The sequence below is a fragment of the Nomascus leucogenys genome, chromosome 3 (genome assembly GCF_006542625.1).
Source record: "Nomascus leucogenys isolate Asia chromosome 3, Asia_NLE_v1, whole genome shotgun sequence".
In the NCBI taxonomy this organism is placed as follows: Eukaryota; Metazoa; Chordata; class Mammalia; order Primates; family Hylobatidae; genus Nomascus; species Nomascus leucogenys.
The window spans coordinates 122,742,004-122,757,530 of NC_044383.1; the positions used below are offsets into that span (position 1 = coordinate 122,742,004).

A 15,527-nucleotide genomic window follows, 5' to 3' on the forward strand; every position below is an offset into this window, starting at 1 on the left:
TTATCCAAATATAAGAAAATTAAGGAGATAGAAAAATACAGTATTCTTGGCCAGGCATAGTAGCTCACCCCTGTAATCCCAGCACTTTAGGAGGCTAAGGTTGACAGATCACTTGAGGGCAGGAGTTCGAGACCAGCCTGCCCAACATGGCGAAACCCCATCTCTACTACAAATACAAATTAGCTGGGTGTGGTGGTACACGCCTATAATCCCAGCTACTCAGGAGGCTGAGGTACAAGAATCGCTTGAACCCGGGAGGTGGAGAATGCAGTAAGCTGAGATGGTGCCACTGCACTCCAGCCTGAGCTGGAGCAACAGAGCAAGACTCTGTCAAAAAAAAAAAAAAAAAAGCAAGCAGTAAAGCAGTATTCTCCATTAAGATGGTCTTTGCAGACCCCTTAAGATATACAATAGTCATCCAAGATAACTTGGGGCCTTGAGAAAAATATACTGACTTTCCTTTATTCTTTTTCTTCATCCTCTTTTTTTTTTTTTTTTTGGTGGGACAGGGTCTTACTCTGTTGCCCAAGCTGGAGTGCAATGGTACAATCATGGCTCACTGCAATCTTGACCTCCTGGGCTCAAGTGATCCTCTTGCCTCAGCCTCCCATGTAGCTAGGACCACAGGTGTGCACCACCACACCTAGCTGAATTTTTGAGTTTTTGTAGAGATGGGGTCTCACTTTGTTGCCCAGGCTTACCCTCTTTCTTAAACCTCTGTTCCTCTGAGGAACAACCTGGATGTCAGTTGTCTGACTGCTTGAATAGAAGACAGATTTTACTTAATGTTACAGCTGGAGAAATGACTGGAAATTTAACAGCAGATTATCTAGTTTGTCAACACAAAATAAGAATTCTTTAGAATTTATCAAAACAGTATGTTGAGAGTCTCTTTAATTTTTAAAGTAAATATGACACAATGGATAGCTTTAGAACAAGCTAACATTACTACGGTTCAAGCATGTGCAACTGGTACAGTTCAGTAGTACATAAACGACTCAAACAAATGTACGACAGGTCAGAAACTTAAGTTACAAAATAGAGTCAATATTATAATTAACACAGAGAAGTAAAAACCATTGCTCTCAGATTCTGCACACTTAAAAAAACATAAACTTTATACAGTAATTGAAATTATGTATTTCTACTCAGATTACTAGAGCATATTACAAACACACAGAAGCCTAAACAGTTATGGTCACATTTTGGTTTTGTTCCAGTGGTGCACAATCACATGAAATGTTACATCTGTTTTGTGTGAAATAAACATTTGGCTGAAGTGCAATAGCTGCTGCATTAAAAATATTTCCATAAAAATGCTTAGATTAAAATCTTCCTGAACATTAGGGTTCTAATGTTCAGGATTATTTTAAGAGTCCTTATGAAGAGTCCTTAAAAATTATAGAAATAGATGTAGTTAGGAAATTTCAGTGTGTTTTGTCTGTTTTTTTTTTTAACATGAGTAAACAAATACTGGATTTAAAGTGCAGCTCCTTTCTCCTCTCCGTTCGATTTTCCCACACCCAAGAAGATCAGCTCTGTATTAATTTTTAGAATTTCCATCGAAGATTAAATTGAACGACAGTCAAGTCTGTTTGTTTCGAAAGTCAATGATAGCCTTCCACAGTGTGCACAGCATCCCTCCCCTGTTTAAAGACACAAGAACATGGTGAAACGAACATTTCATTTGAAACATTGCCCTTGAAATAGAAAAGTGACTTCTTAGCTTTCATCTGCTCTGGTCAGAAGAAGATCCCAAAGTCTGATCAGTTATTATGTATTATTTTTGTATATATTTTCTCATCTTCCCTCCATTCCTTCCCTTTTCACCCCCACAAACTGCTATGTCCCAAAACATCATTTTAGAGTTTCAGCATTTTTGAAACTTGTCTTTGTAACGGTGGGTATAATAGTTTTATGCTTGGGCTGGGCGCGGTGGCTCACGCCTATAATCCCAGCACTTTGGAAGGCCGAGGCAGGCAGATCACGAGGTCAGGAGATCGAGACCATCCTGGCTAACACGGTGAAACCCCGTCTCTACTAAAAACACAAAAAAATTAGCTGGGCGTGGTGGTGGGCGCCTGTAGTCCCAGCTACTTGGGAGGCTGAGGCAGAAGAATGGTGTGAACCCGGGAGGCGGAGCTTGCAGTGAGCTGAGATCACGCCACTGCACTCCAGCCTGGGTGACAGAGTGAGACTCCATCTCGAAAAAAAAAAAAAAGTTATATGCTTGGCCTTAATTAATAAGAAATTATCTCAGATTATACTAGGTTTTTGGAGGGCAAGTCAGCACCTCCTCCAAATATTTATTGAGTATAACACCATCATGAACTCAATTAAAGCACTTGTTTAAGGCGGCTTCAGAATATCTGCATGGATTTAGTCTGCATCTTATTCAAAAAAATTCAAAAAAATTCTTCCAGTTGATTTTCACTTACTAATACAGAAATATTGGTGATTAGAGCCCTCGAAAATAGCATTGTCCAACTAACTCAGTTTACTCAGAGCAGCTAAGAGCTAGAGAGCTCTGTCCAGAACTACAAAGCTAATTTTGTAGCCTTTGACTCAGCCTGGGCAGATACTCAGACTTTTTGATATTAGCCTGGTGCTCTTTCCACAGTGACAACAGAAAGAAAAGTGGTACCTTAGTCGCAAGCATTTTAAGTCATCACGTGTAACATAGTAGAGAACATCCAATAGTGTATAATCTTCAGCCAAAAACTGTAGAGAAAGTAGAATGTGCACAAAAGATGTTTTATATAACTTTAATAAAGCACAAACTCTATTCATAATGTAAACCTTGACTATAATTAAAAATGAATCTAATAATGGAATCTACTAAAAACACAATCTTCCAGGATTATTAGGGGGAAAGGCCTCCCTATTACTCAATAAATACAAAGAAATGCATCCAGGCCGGGCACAGTGGCTCACGCCTGTAACCCCAGCACTTTAGGAGGCTGAGGCAGGCGGATCATCTGAGGTCAGGAATTTGAGACCAGCCTGACCAAAGTGGTGAAACCCCATCTCTACTAAAAATACAAAAAATTAGCTGGGCGTGGTGGCGTGTGCCTGTAATCCCAGCGACATGGGAGGCTGAGGCAGGAGAATTGCTTGAACCCGGGAGGCAGAGGTTGCAGTGAGCTGAGATTGACCCATTGCACTCCAGCCTGGGCGACAGAGTGAGACTCCGTCTCAAAAAAAAAAAAAAAAAAAAATAGAAATGCATCCATATTAACTTCCAAATGCAAAAAGATTACAAGTGACACAGAACTTCTGAACGGTCTTCTAATGAACAGATGAGACTCACTTGTAATCACATCTGCTGTTCAAAAGCAAATCTTGTATTTAGAAGTTCAATGCTACATAGCTTTGTTTTTTCTCAAGTGGATAAAAAGTGTTCCTGGAAAGGTATTTCCTATGCTTAATTTCTGACCTTATTTTTTCATGGTTAAGCAAAGGCACTTGACTGTAATTCACCATAAAAGCAGAGTCTTAATTTAAACTGCACCTTTATATTTTTAAATTTTATTAATTTTTTTATATAGAGAGACAAAGTCTCACTATATTGACCAGCCTAATCTCCAACACGTGGCCCCAAGCAATCTGCCTATGCCTCCCAAAGTATTGGGATTACAGGCAGGAGCCACTGCACCTGGCCTCAAGCTTTTACTATTAAACCAAATAAAAAGGGCAATTATTTAGTAGATTATCAATTACTGTTCCTTAATTGGGATTTGAGCCTAAGTTAGAGGAATGTATATTCTGGAGTTGTTTAAATGTATTCAGCTATAACTTGTTAAATGTAGATTTCTAAGGCGGCCCGAAATTCTACTTAGTTAATAAATTATCAAGTCAAAAGAAGAGATATCTTTATTCTTATTTATTTTAAAATTTTAAATATAAAACAAATTAAAACAATATTGTATTAAGAGGGCCTTTCTATCAAATATTACAATCTTTTAATGTATGCCTGTGTGTTCATATAATGAACATAAACAAATGCTATTCACGCTCATTACAAAAGTCTATAGGGGCTGGGTGCAGTGACTCTCACTTGTAATCTCAGCACTTTGGGAGGCTGAGGTGTGTGGATCACTTGAGGCCAGGAGTTCGAGACCACCCTGGCCAATATGGTGAAACTCGGTTTCTACTAAAAGTACAAAAATTAGCCAGGCTTGGTGGCATTATGCCTGTGATCCCAGCTACTTGAGAGGTTGAGGCAGGAGAATTTCTTGAGCCTGGCAGGCAAAGATTGCAGTGAGTTGAGGTCGCACCACAGCATTGCAGCCTGGGTGACAGAGTGAGATTCTGTCTCAAAAAACAAAATTTAAAAAAGTCTATACAGAGCAGAGAGGAATTAGATTATTACAGGTAAAATATGGTTTGTATAGAAAATATTTCTGAAATAAGTTGACTGGATTCATTTTATTAAGTAGCAATAAAATAGCTGCTGCACAGTAGAATCTAATAATGTTGAAAAAGAATTAAAAATTTAACAAACAGGCCTGGCGTGGTGGTTCATGCCTGTAACCCCAGTACTCTGAGAGGCTGAGGTGAGAGAATCACTTGGGGCCAGGAGTTTAAGACCAGCCTAGGCAACATGGTGAGAGTCTACCTCTAAGTTTTTTTTCTTAATTAGCCGGGTATGATGGTTCATGTCTGTAGTCCCAACTATTCAGGAGGCTAAGGTGGGAGGATCACTTGAGCCCAGCAGGTCAAGGCTGCAGGGAGCTATGATCACTGCACTCCAGCCAGGGTAACAGAGCAAGACCTTGTCTCCAAAAAAATGAAATAAAATAAAATAAAAATAAACATACAAAGAATTAGAAACAAGAAATTTTTTCTTTTAATTCTGTATTTTTTTCCCACTCTTTCTGGTTTTCATTTCAAACATACAAAATTCCTAAGCGGCTCAGGACCACAGAGCTTTTGCCTGCCTCGTTGTCTTGTGCACACTGCAGCCCCACTGCACAAGGTTCTTCCCCGGTCTCCCTCCCACACCCCTCCTGAACATACATACAATTCGCCTATTTATTCCCTCATATTCCGTTAGCCTTCAGCTCTTTCATCCCCTTCTCCAACAACCTTCCCCAACCTCTCTCTCCCTGTCTAATAACACCTGATACCTTTTTCTTCATAGAATTTACCAGTGTAGAATCACATTTGTATCTGTGGAGTTAGCTGATTATCACGTGCCTACCCTGGTCTGTAAGCCTCAGGAGGGCAGGGCTGGGTCTGATTTGCTCACCAGTGTATCCCCTGTGCCCATCACATAGCAGGCACCCAACATTATGAAACGAAGTGAAAGAATACTTGTCCCACAGACAGTTTTCTTTACCCGGCTTATAGTGTCTTCATCAGCTCCATTCACTCTCAGCCAGTCAGTAAGTTCAGAATCTTCAGTATTTGTGCCAGAAGAATTTAGATGAAATACAGGCAATTCAGGAATTTCTAGAACAGAATTTTGGGAAGATATTCTTAGTTTCACCTAACAGAGGTCATCTGAGACCCTCACAATCAACAGACATTTATTGATACTTCAAAAGATTTTGCTCTATCAGAGAACAGTTCATAGAAACAATTGAGATTGGCAGTATAAATGATAATATGAATAAAACTCAGACAAGTGAATTTACTAGTAAACAAGGAGCAAAAGCAATAATGAAATGATACTCCTATGTTACACTTTCATATCAAGTTTATGGTTTCTTAGAATAAACTCTGTGCACCAAAATTAGACTTTGTGTTTTTCATGCAATAAAGATGAACACAATTAGCAGAAAACTATATAATTATCATAATCTCTTTTTCCACTATGAAAGAGCCACATATCTAAACAAATAACTATGAATTCTGTTTTCCTCTAAATGGGCTAAATAACATTCTCCCCACCTATGCCTTTTTACTAATACATCTTTATTCTATTTAAGCCTCTTCAAATTATAAGGAAAAAAAGCTAGAATACACAGAATATAAATACAATATGACAAAAAAGTATTATTTATTCTAGTAATCTCATTGTGAAATCTTTAAAAATAAAGACTAAAGACAGAGAGCCCTATTTACCTCAGTAATACATAATCTCAGGAAAAGATGATTATGAATAATCTATTTTTACTGCACTTGTAAGAAATGAGTTTGCTACAGTTAAAAATTGGATTTTTTTTTTAAAAGGAATTCCTGCTTGCAGTCATGGTAGAAGTGAGAAATGCTGACTTAGCCACAAATAAAACTTCCTGTTGGCTTTCTTGGCCCTTTGCGGCAGCCTGGCTGAACAGTATTACTACAAAACTTTCTGCTATTCACCTATGGGTTGGGACTTAAGCTTCAGGTGTTTAATTTCTTGATCTTTTTCTTCAATAGCTCGATGAAGGAGTGCTTGTAATTCTTTCTCTTTCCGAACCAATTCTTCCAGTAATCTGCAGAAGAAAAATATATTGTTTGACAGGAGGTGACACAGGGTGACCTTCTATTTTTATTTTTATTTTTTAGATACAAGGTCTCTCTCTGTTGCCTAGGCTGAGTGTAGTGGCCCAATTATAGCTCACTGCATCCTTAAACTCTTGGACTCAAGCGATCCTCCCATCTCAGTTTTCCAAGCAGCTGGGAACACAGGCATGCACCACCATGCCTGGCTAATTTAGTTTTTTTTTTGTAGAGACAGAGTTTTGCTATGTTGTCCAAGCTGGTCTCTGAACTCCTGGCCTCAAATGGTCTTTCCACCTCAGCCTCCCAAAGCTCTGGGATTATAGGTGTGTGCACACGCCACTGTGCCAGGCCTAGGGTAACCTTCTAGACATGAGCTATAATAAGCACAGACACCCCTGATTTTATTGAAATAAAGATTCTTGTCCCCCCTGGGGTGAGTTCTGAGACTGTATTTATAATGAGCTCCCAGGTGACACTGATGTTGCAGGTTCACAGACCCTCATGTCCAGAAGCAAAGCTTTGGAAGACTGTGCTTGCCAACAAGAATTCAAAACCTCCACCACAGACTGTTTGCCAAAATCTTCAGAAATGTGTTCTGATATTTCTTTTTATGACCATAAATGTCAAAGATATAAATATGGCATACAGATATTAACAGACCTATATTTTATAGGTATGGACCCCCATTTAAAAAAGTTGGCAAATGTGCATAATGTCATAATCAATGCAAATCAGAAAGGTAATCACTTTTTGTAAACTATGAAAATTTGAGAAACAGTCATACGTGAGGTCGCCTAGAATATCTGGCACATAACAAATTCTCGATAAATGTTCATGGTTGTGGCTACAATTGTGATTGTTGCTATTATTCCTCTCCCTTCTAAGGGGGCGGGGGTGAAGTGGGTAAAAGGATAGCTGTGTTCCTGGTACATTCAGTTCCTAGTTGGCATCTGATGCAGTCTCCAAAGAAACAAGGAGAAACTGTGATATTCATACCAAAGTTCTTACCCACAGAAGGTTCGCTATGCAACTGAGAGCCAACTGGTAACCTACTCACCATTTCCATTAGAATTCCTCAAAGAAAACATTCCAAGTTATGAAAAGAGGTGCCCTAATTTTTTAGAAAAGTATCTTAATGTAAGTTGGATTCAGAAATAATTTAAAACATATCATTATTAAGATTATCAAGATAAATCATTGCATAACCTACAGCTCTTAACCAACTCTATTTGTTTCATTTTCTGAGTATTGATAGATTTAACTCAAGACCATGTTCCATCGAAAAGTTTGTTTCTGCTTCACTTGACATACTCTGAAGGCAGCATCGTGCAACTGACAGATCTGGGTTCAGCCTGCACTTCCTGTGTTAACCTTAGATAAATTACCTAATGCCTCCAGGCTTCAGTTTTCAAATCATTTGTAAAAAAGAAAACTAAAGCTTCCAGAAAAGATTATTGTGAGCATTAAATGAGACAGCATAGGTACAGTGCCAAGTCAGTGTCTGGTCTTTAATAAGGGCTGTTCTGTTCCTTGCTGCCTCAGTCCCTGGAAAAGAGCCTTTCCAGGACTCAGTGGGAAGGAAACCTTCCTAGACCCCCAGGCTCGACCCCATTCCCACAGGACATAAAGATGAGATCCTCAGAGAGAAGGGATCATAGCAGAGAGGTAGCAGAGGTGGGAAAAAAGTAAAACACAATGAGAGGTAGACAGAGAAGGTGGGTGGAGGAAAATAAGTTAACAAAGACAGCTGCAGGGTAAGTGTGGTGCACAATGAGGTGGATGAAGCAGCATGAATTGAAAGCTAGAAGAGGGAGCAGAGGGTCTTGGAGGGAGGCTTCTTATCTCTTCCAAAACAAATGATATCCAAAGAAATGGGCAGGAAGCTCTGTGTGAATGTTTAAGTTGGCAGTTTTTTGATCTGGTATGTATTTTTGTCCTACTTGCTAATTTATACGTATAGGATAGTGATGGTATCTTCTTACTGTTTTCTCAAGGAACACAGTGACGTTTTCTAGAGTTTAACCTATGTTTGTCTAGACTATGTAATTTCTTTTTATCTTTTGTTAAAGTAAATGAAATACGGCCTGAGAAGGACTCCATACTTGCATATTTGAGTCCTCATGGACAAACTATAACTTAACAGGTAGGCAAGATTGAAACCTAACTTAGGAGTATGCGTCTGTAACAATAGCTGAGTCTTGGCTAATCCCAGGAGCCATACTTTAATCACTCATACACTGCTGAGTGTTCAAATAAGGTGAACACCAACCCATAACAAATCCAGCTTTTTCTGTACACTTCTGATTTCTGTACGTCACTTTACTTTTATTTTCTATAAATTTGTTCTGGCCACGAGGCATCCCTGGAGTCTCTCTGAATCTGCTGTGATTCTAGAGGCCACCTGATTCACAAACTTTTTTTTTCTTTTTCAATTAAACTCCATTAAATTTAATTTGTCTGAAGCTTTCTTTTAACACCTTAAACACCAGAACTTCAACACTGGAAGCAGAGTATTGACAGCCTACCTCATTTGCTCCAAATCCAGCTCTTAGAAGTATTTATCTTAAGAATAATCCAGTACATCAATTTTATTTTTACTTTGTGTTTATTTAGTAGGGCAATATTTTGAAATCAAGGCAACTGTCTGCCTTTCTGTTCCAAAAAAGTATGGCAGGATCTGCCATGAGGTCAATTTTTAACCTTGGATGGGCAGAAGTGGTGAGGTGGATTGGTGGGTAATTCCAGAACTGTAGGATGGGGAAATTAGATAAACAGGCAGCTCCTCTTGAGACAGGTTTTTGTTTTTGTTTTTGAGATAGGGTCTTGCTCTGTCACCCAGGCTGGAGTGCAATGGTGCAATCATGGCTCACTGCAGCCTCAACCTCTTGGGCTCAGGTGATCCTCCAAGCAGGATAAACCTGATTTCCCTTCATCAGTGATCATCCTAAATATTCTAAGCTTACAATTTTTAATATGAGAGCTACAACCTTTCCTAAAAACACACTAACATTTCCTCTAGATTCGTTTTGTGATAGGTATGCCTTTATATTTCAGGTAGTATTCAACTGAAAATTAGAAGGACCAATATGGACAGGACTGGTCCCTTATTTCAATTACTTGGTTTTTGTACTAAAGCAGCTGTCCTTTCTTCAAATCATGCGTGAAGCAAACATCGTCCCTCATCTCACTTTTCTGCAGGTGATGGAGAGCCGTGGGAGATATTACTGAAAAAGGAAAAACGAGGCTGATTATCTGTAGATTTCACAGGTTCAAATGTAAATATATAGAGGAAAAAGCGTAAATGTGTGGGTTGTTGTGAAAACTGCAGTTACATACTAATGTAATAAAGAAATGTGGGTAAATGCTAGTCTTTTCAACAGAGATGGGCAGATGTGAGAAGCAGGCCCTCAGCTAGAACCAAGAGACCCTCAGAAGAGAAAGGGGAAGCTGTGAAGAAAGTGGCCGGAAGCCCTCAGGGACTGCAGATGGCCCAAGCATCGTAGACAGTGGTGCCAGGGTGGTGAACACAACGCTAACCAAATAGGCCAAGGAGAGAACAGAAAGGAGTTGTGTCTAGGCTGCATTAGGAGAGGCAGGTCCTATTGACATAGCCAGGTGTGTAGACAGGAGGTTTCAGGGCCAGAAAAGCAGATATACCAGCTCTTTGGTAAACAAAGTAGCTTTACTATCTGTGTAATTCTAACCAGAAGTCATGGGTGGGAGGAGGTCAACCAAAACAGTAATGAGTGAACTTTCTTCCTCCAGAGATCACAGCAGGAGTCCAAAAAACACCACCACTCAGGACTGGGCAACAAAGGGAAACCTAGAGATAAGTGACTAACACGGACACCTTCCATAACGATGGGGTGTTATCCTTGGACTCGTGCTTGAGAAGAGGAGGAATGAGGCAAACCAAGATTTCCATGAAGTCTCAGAAGAGAAAAGACCCAAGTTCTTTCTCACTAAATAGTAGAGATGGCAAGAGCTGGGTTTCAGAGGACAAAACTGGGATATGAAAGTCAGAGAGGCAATCTCCCTTTATTAAAATAAGACTGCTCTATGCACATCGTAGAAGATGTGTCTATATGGATTTACTTAACCATGCAACCAAATTTCATGTTTCTGAATATAGGATGAGCTTTTACCACTCGTACTCATTTTGGTATACAAGCTTGCCTTTAAAAAACCTAAACTTTATGACTGGAAATAAGATATTTTTAATCTCCCTGGTGAACAACTAGAATTTTCAATTAAGGTTTCTAAATATTTGAACAACTTTTATTGATTCGCTTAAAAAAAAAGTTTTTAATGCAAACCCAGAGTCATAAAGTCAGTTTCCCACATGTCAACTGTAGGCAGCACAGGAAGCTATAAATCATAAAAATTCAGACCTTGAACTGTACCAACAACATCTGCGAAGAACAGGAAACATTTGCTGTTAATAATCTGATCCTGTGGGTTCTATGCTACCAAATTATCAAAGGCAAATTATACTCCAGATATGTTACAGCATATCAAAAATAAAATAGAATCATAAATGTGGTCAATTATCTTCCTTTTTAGGTTCTAAAATACAAATCTTTAGCAACATTAATTAGTTTTGTTCCCTCGACCTCAGTGATCTTCCTCTCCTATAAGAACGGCTTTGAAAAACATGAGCTTTCTGTTCTTTCAGCTATCTAGTGGGAAGTACATGCTGCTCTGAGCCTGTTTCTTAGACAGTCTATGAGGCTACAACGAAGCTATTGGAAAACTCTTAGGGCACCTGGAGATGAAGAAGTAATCAAATGCTGCTGAAAAAGGCTTAAATTGGTAGAGGCAGAAAGTGGTATTTGACAAAAGAGGCTAAACTAAACCTCTCTTGTTTTATAAAGAAAGGCATTCAATCAAGTTTCCATGAATGGGATAAGGGCATCATATTCTGTAGACCAAAAACACATGCTCTTTAGTAAAAGTAAAAGAAAAGAAACTAACCCACGTCAGTGTAGGACTTACCTGTTGGTTTCTATTTTCATCCTTCCAAGCTGTACATTCAGTGACCGGTGAGCACTCTGGGAATCATGAGACACAGTAGAACTGAGCGTGCTCACGCCTGAGGTAGCCACGGCATCTTCAAAGACAGCCTGAGGTCTTCGGACAGTTTGATTTGAAGGCTGTTCTTCATGGTCATCTTCTACATCCAAGTCTTCTTGATCAGCAGTATCACTCTCAGATGCAAGGCTGAAATGTGGCCTTAGTTCTGTTTGGCATAATATCAGTGGTAGAGTTTATAAAATATGACTCATTGCCTTAATTTCTTAAGATAGGAATGCTACCCTCCTGCCCCACCATCAATGAGATATATATTCCAAACTGCTTTTCCAAAAGTGAGGATGGATTTCTGTGCACTCAGATTTGTTCTTCTATTGAACTTGCAAAATTCACAAGATATGATCTAATTCAAACAGAAGGAAAGAATGATCTAATTCAAACAGAATGATTTAATTCAAGAATGATCAATATATATGTATTGAATGATCAATACATATTCACATTGCACACGTGGGGAAAATGCTAGAAATCTGAAAGAAAGGTAAAGATGTAAAAACCTTTTAAGAATATTTAAAAGTGTTTATACAAGTAAAGTTCATTTTCAGATTACATAATGTCTGACAACTATTAACTTGCTTACAGGTAAGGAAACTGAGCTATACAGAGATTATATAAACACATATGAATATGCAGAATGCTTTCTGCCTGTAACAGCCAAAATATAAGCGGATGCAGGGCAGGTGCTGAAAATGCCACACGCAGGCTGATACATTAGTAAGACTATCTCTCTTTGACTATTGGGCTGATTTCTAGTGTGTGTTCTCCTCTAACCTGTTGACTAACCATTGAAATTTAAACTATAGAAGTCACAAGTTTCCAACTTACACATACTATATAACATGAGATCATCTGCATGTCAATTTAGAACTTGGATGATATTGTGGCTGGGCACAGTGGCTCATGCCTGTAGTCCCAGCACTTTGGGAGGCCAAGGCAGGCAGATCATGAGGTCAGGAGTTCGAGACCAGCCTGGCCAACACAGTGAAACCCTGTCTTTACTAAAAATACAAAAATTAGCCGGACGTGGTGGCATGCTACTTGGGAGGCTGAGGTAGGAGAATCACTTGAACCCAGGAGGCAGAGGTTGTGGTGAGCCAAGATCATGCCACTGTACTCCAGCCTGGCAACAGAGCGAGACTCCATCTCAAAAAAAAAAAAAAAAAAAAAAAAAAAACTTGGATGATATTGTAAACCAAAAATAAAATTCTAAGCCCTGCAACTGACTGAAGAACCACCTACCCCCAGGCCAAGAGGATCCCCAAGAAAGCCTGAAAAAATTAGTTCAGGCCATGATGGGAAGAAAAGGTCAGATACTCCTTGTTATACCTCCTCCTTTTGGAGTTTAGGCACAACTGACCAGCATTACCATTAAAATAAAGATCATAAGGCTGACAAAACAGACTCTTTGTAGCAATAAGATAACAAATTCCAACCTGACTCTAGTATAGCATCCCATGACAAACAACAGGCCATAAAGGAAGTCAAAGTATTTTGCCCCAAAATATATTTCTTTGACATATTTTGGAATGGTCCTGCAAAGTCATCACTTGTGGGAGAAATCTGCATTCTGTAGAGAATCCCCTTCCCTTTCCAGGTCTTTTCCTGATCCAGGACAGATTCAACTAAGAGTCTGACACTTTTTAAAGTCCAATAAGAGATTTTACCATCTATTCTCTCTGTAGCTTGTTACTTAGGGGCTTCATCTACATAATAAGAACCTTAGCTTCCACAATAGCCCTTAACTCAACTCAAGCATTTCTCTACGCTGACTTCAACTCTTCAGGCAAAGCTTAACTCTTTCATCCAATTGCCAATCTTTGAATCTACCTATGACCTGGGACCCCAACCACCTCCCTACCTCCCAGTCCCTGCCAGATGTCCTGCCTTGCTGGGCTGAATGTCTACCTTACATATATTGCTTTATGTCTTTGCCTGTAACTTCTGTCTCCCTAGAATGTATACAACCAAGCTATAACCCAACTGCCCTGGGCACATGTTTTCAGGACCTCCAGAAGCTCTGTCACAAGCCACAGTCACTCATATTTGGCTCAGAATAAACTTCTAAATATTTTACAGAGTTTGGCTATTTTTTGTCAACAATATCTTCCCATAAGAAAAAATACTATAAATTGTAATTAAATCCTTAAACTTGGTCCACAAAAAGGAATTACAGTCATAATTTAAGTGAAATCAAGGTAGCAGAAATACTGAATTTTCACTCCATATGCTCTGGCACATAGAACATTTATCAGATCACGGAACCTACTAAAAATCTGATGAAAGTCATAAAAACTCTTCCCAGAAGAAAAACACATTCATGCAACATTTTGCCTAGATTTCCTGGTTTTACCTAGATTTTGCTATATTTGCACAGACTCCCTGAAGCCTCTCCCAAGCCCATGAACCACAGGTTAAGAGCCTGTGTGTAGAGGAGGGGAGTCCAGTGGGAGAAATGGAGGACCCCATCCCACCATTCTTATATGGGCACTTTGGCAAGGTCACCAAAGGCCTGCCAGCCAAATCCTCTAGGTAACTTTTTATCTTTACCCTACTTGATCTGTGGACAGTATTTTCCTCTAAATCTCTGGCTGCTATTTCTCTTCTTCAGAGCCTTCTTATCTACTACCTGCCCACTTTTTAAGCTGGAACCTGGGATTCTATCCTTCAATTTTTTTATGTTTCTACTTTTGCTCCATAGATGAGCTCATTCAACTCCATGAAGGTTAAGTACTTCTGATGTGTGGATGACAAACTCTACACTTCTAGCCCCAGTCCTGTTACATCTAGAACATCCTGGACATTACTGTTTGGTAGGCACCTTAAATTCAACAATCTAAAGAGAACTCATCATCTTTTGATCATAACAAAAACCAGAGTGTCCTTTTTCAAGGCCCGGTTTACACAGACCTGGCTTTCTTTATCCCTCTTTTAAAATTCTGTATAGTGGTTTTAAAAAGTGCATGACAGAAAATGTAGCATCTTAACCATTTCTGAGTACACAGTTCAGCAGTGTTAAGTATATTAACAGTGCTATGCTACCAATCTTCAAAACATTTTCATTTTGCAAAACTCAAACTCTGCCCATCAACTCCCCATTACTCCCTCTTCTCAGTTTCTGGAAACTACCATTCTACTTTCTGTTTCTATGAATTTGACTACTATAGATACCTCACGTTTATAGTTATAGGAGACAGATAAATTCCTGGGCAGACAGGGATCGATCTCCAGTGACCTGATCTTCAAGCCAAGGACAGTTTAAAGCCTGAGAAGCAAGCTGCCAAATCTGGAGAGAGTCCACAACCAGAGTCAGAACTTCTATCCCCATCTTACTCTCTCTCAGTTGGTTCCTTCTGAATGACCTCTTTTAACGAATCAAATGGTGCTTTTTCCAAGACCATCCATGGACCAATCAGCATGCACCCCCCTATTCTAAGCCCATAAAAACCCCAGACTCAGCATCACAGATGGCTACCCAATTTCAAGTCCCCTCTCAATGCTGAGAACTTTCTTTCTGTCACTCAATTAGATTCTACTCTGCTTCACTCACTCTCCAATGTCCATGTACCTTGATTCCTCTTGGTCACGGGACAAGAACCCAGAACTCACTGAACTGTGGGAATGAAAGGGATGTAGCACTCCTGCTCGCCAAGCTGTTGGCAGCAGGAGTAATAGAGCTGTAACACTCCCTCCCACTTGCCGAACAATGGGAGAGAAGAAGCCACTGGGTGCCACTCCATCCCACTTGCTGAATTACAGGAGTGAAAAAGCCATAAAATTATGGAATCATATACTATTTGTCTTTTTGTGACTGGCTTATTTTACTTAGCATAATGCCCTTAAAGTTCATCCATGTTGTAGCATGGGTCAGAATTTCCTTCCTTTCTAGGGCTGAATAATGTTCCATTATATGTATACACCACATTTTGTTTATCCATTCATCTGTTGCTAGATACTTGGGTTGCTTCCACCTCTTGGCAATTGTAAATAGTACTGCTATGAATATG

The 15,527-nt window shown here is 39.4% G+C and overlaps 1 protein-coding gene across 2 annotated transcripts in view; it reads right to left on the reverse strand.

Annotated features, from left to right (window-relative positions):
• Window positions 1-876: 876 nt before the first annotated feature.
• MAP3K5 (mitogen-activated protein kinase kinase kinase 5) overlaps window positions 877-15,527 on the reverse strand; it is a 239,267-nt gene continuing 224,616 nt past the window's right edge. Inside the window, exons 26-30 of one of the 2 annotated variants that reach the window (XM_030809751.1) lie at window positions 11,428-11,671; window positions 6,310-6,422; window positions 5,342-5,454; window positions 2,645-2,721; window positions 877-1,646 (exon numbers count right to left, since the gene is read on the reverse strand). In XM_030809751.1, coding sequence (XP_030665611.1) covers window positions 1,586-1,646; window positions 2,645-2,721; window positions 5,342-5,454; window positions 6,310-6,422; window positions 11,428-11,671 — 608 coding nt within the window. In that variant the 3' untranslated portion in view covers window positions 877-1,585. The remainder of the gene's footprint in view (window positions 1,647-2,644; window positions 2,722-5,341; window positions 5,455-6,309; window positions 6,423-11,427; window positions 11,672-15,527) is intronic. The other variant, XM_030809750.1, reaches the window with a different exon arrangement.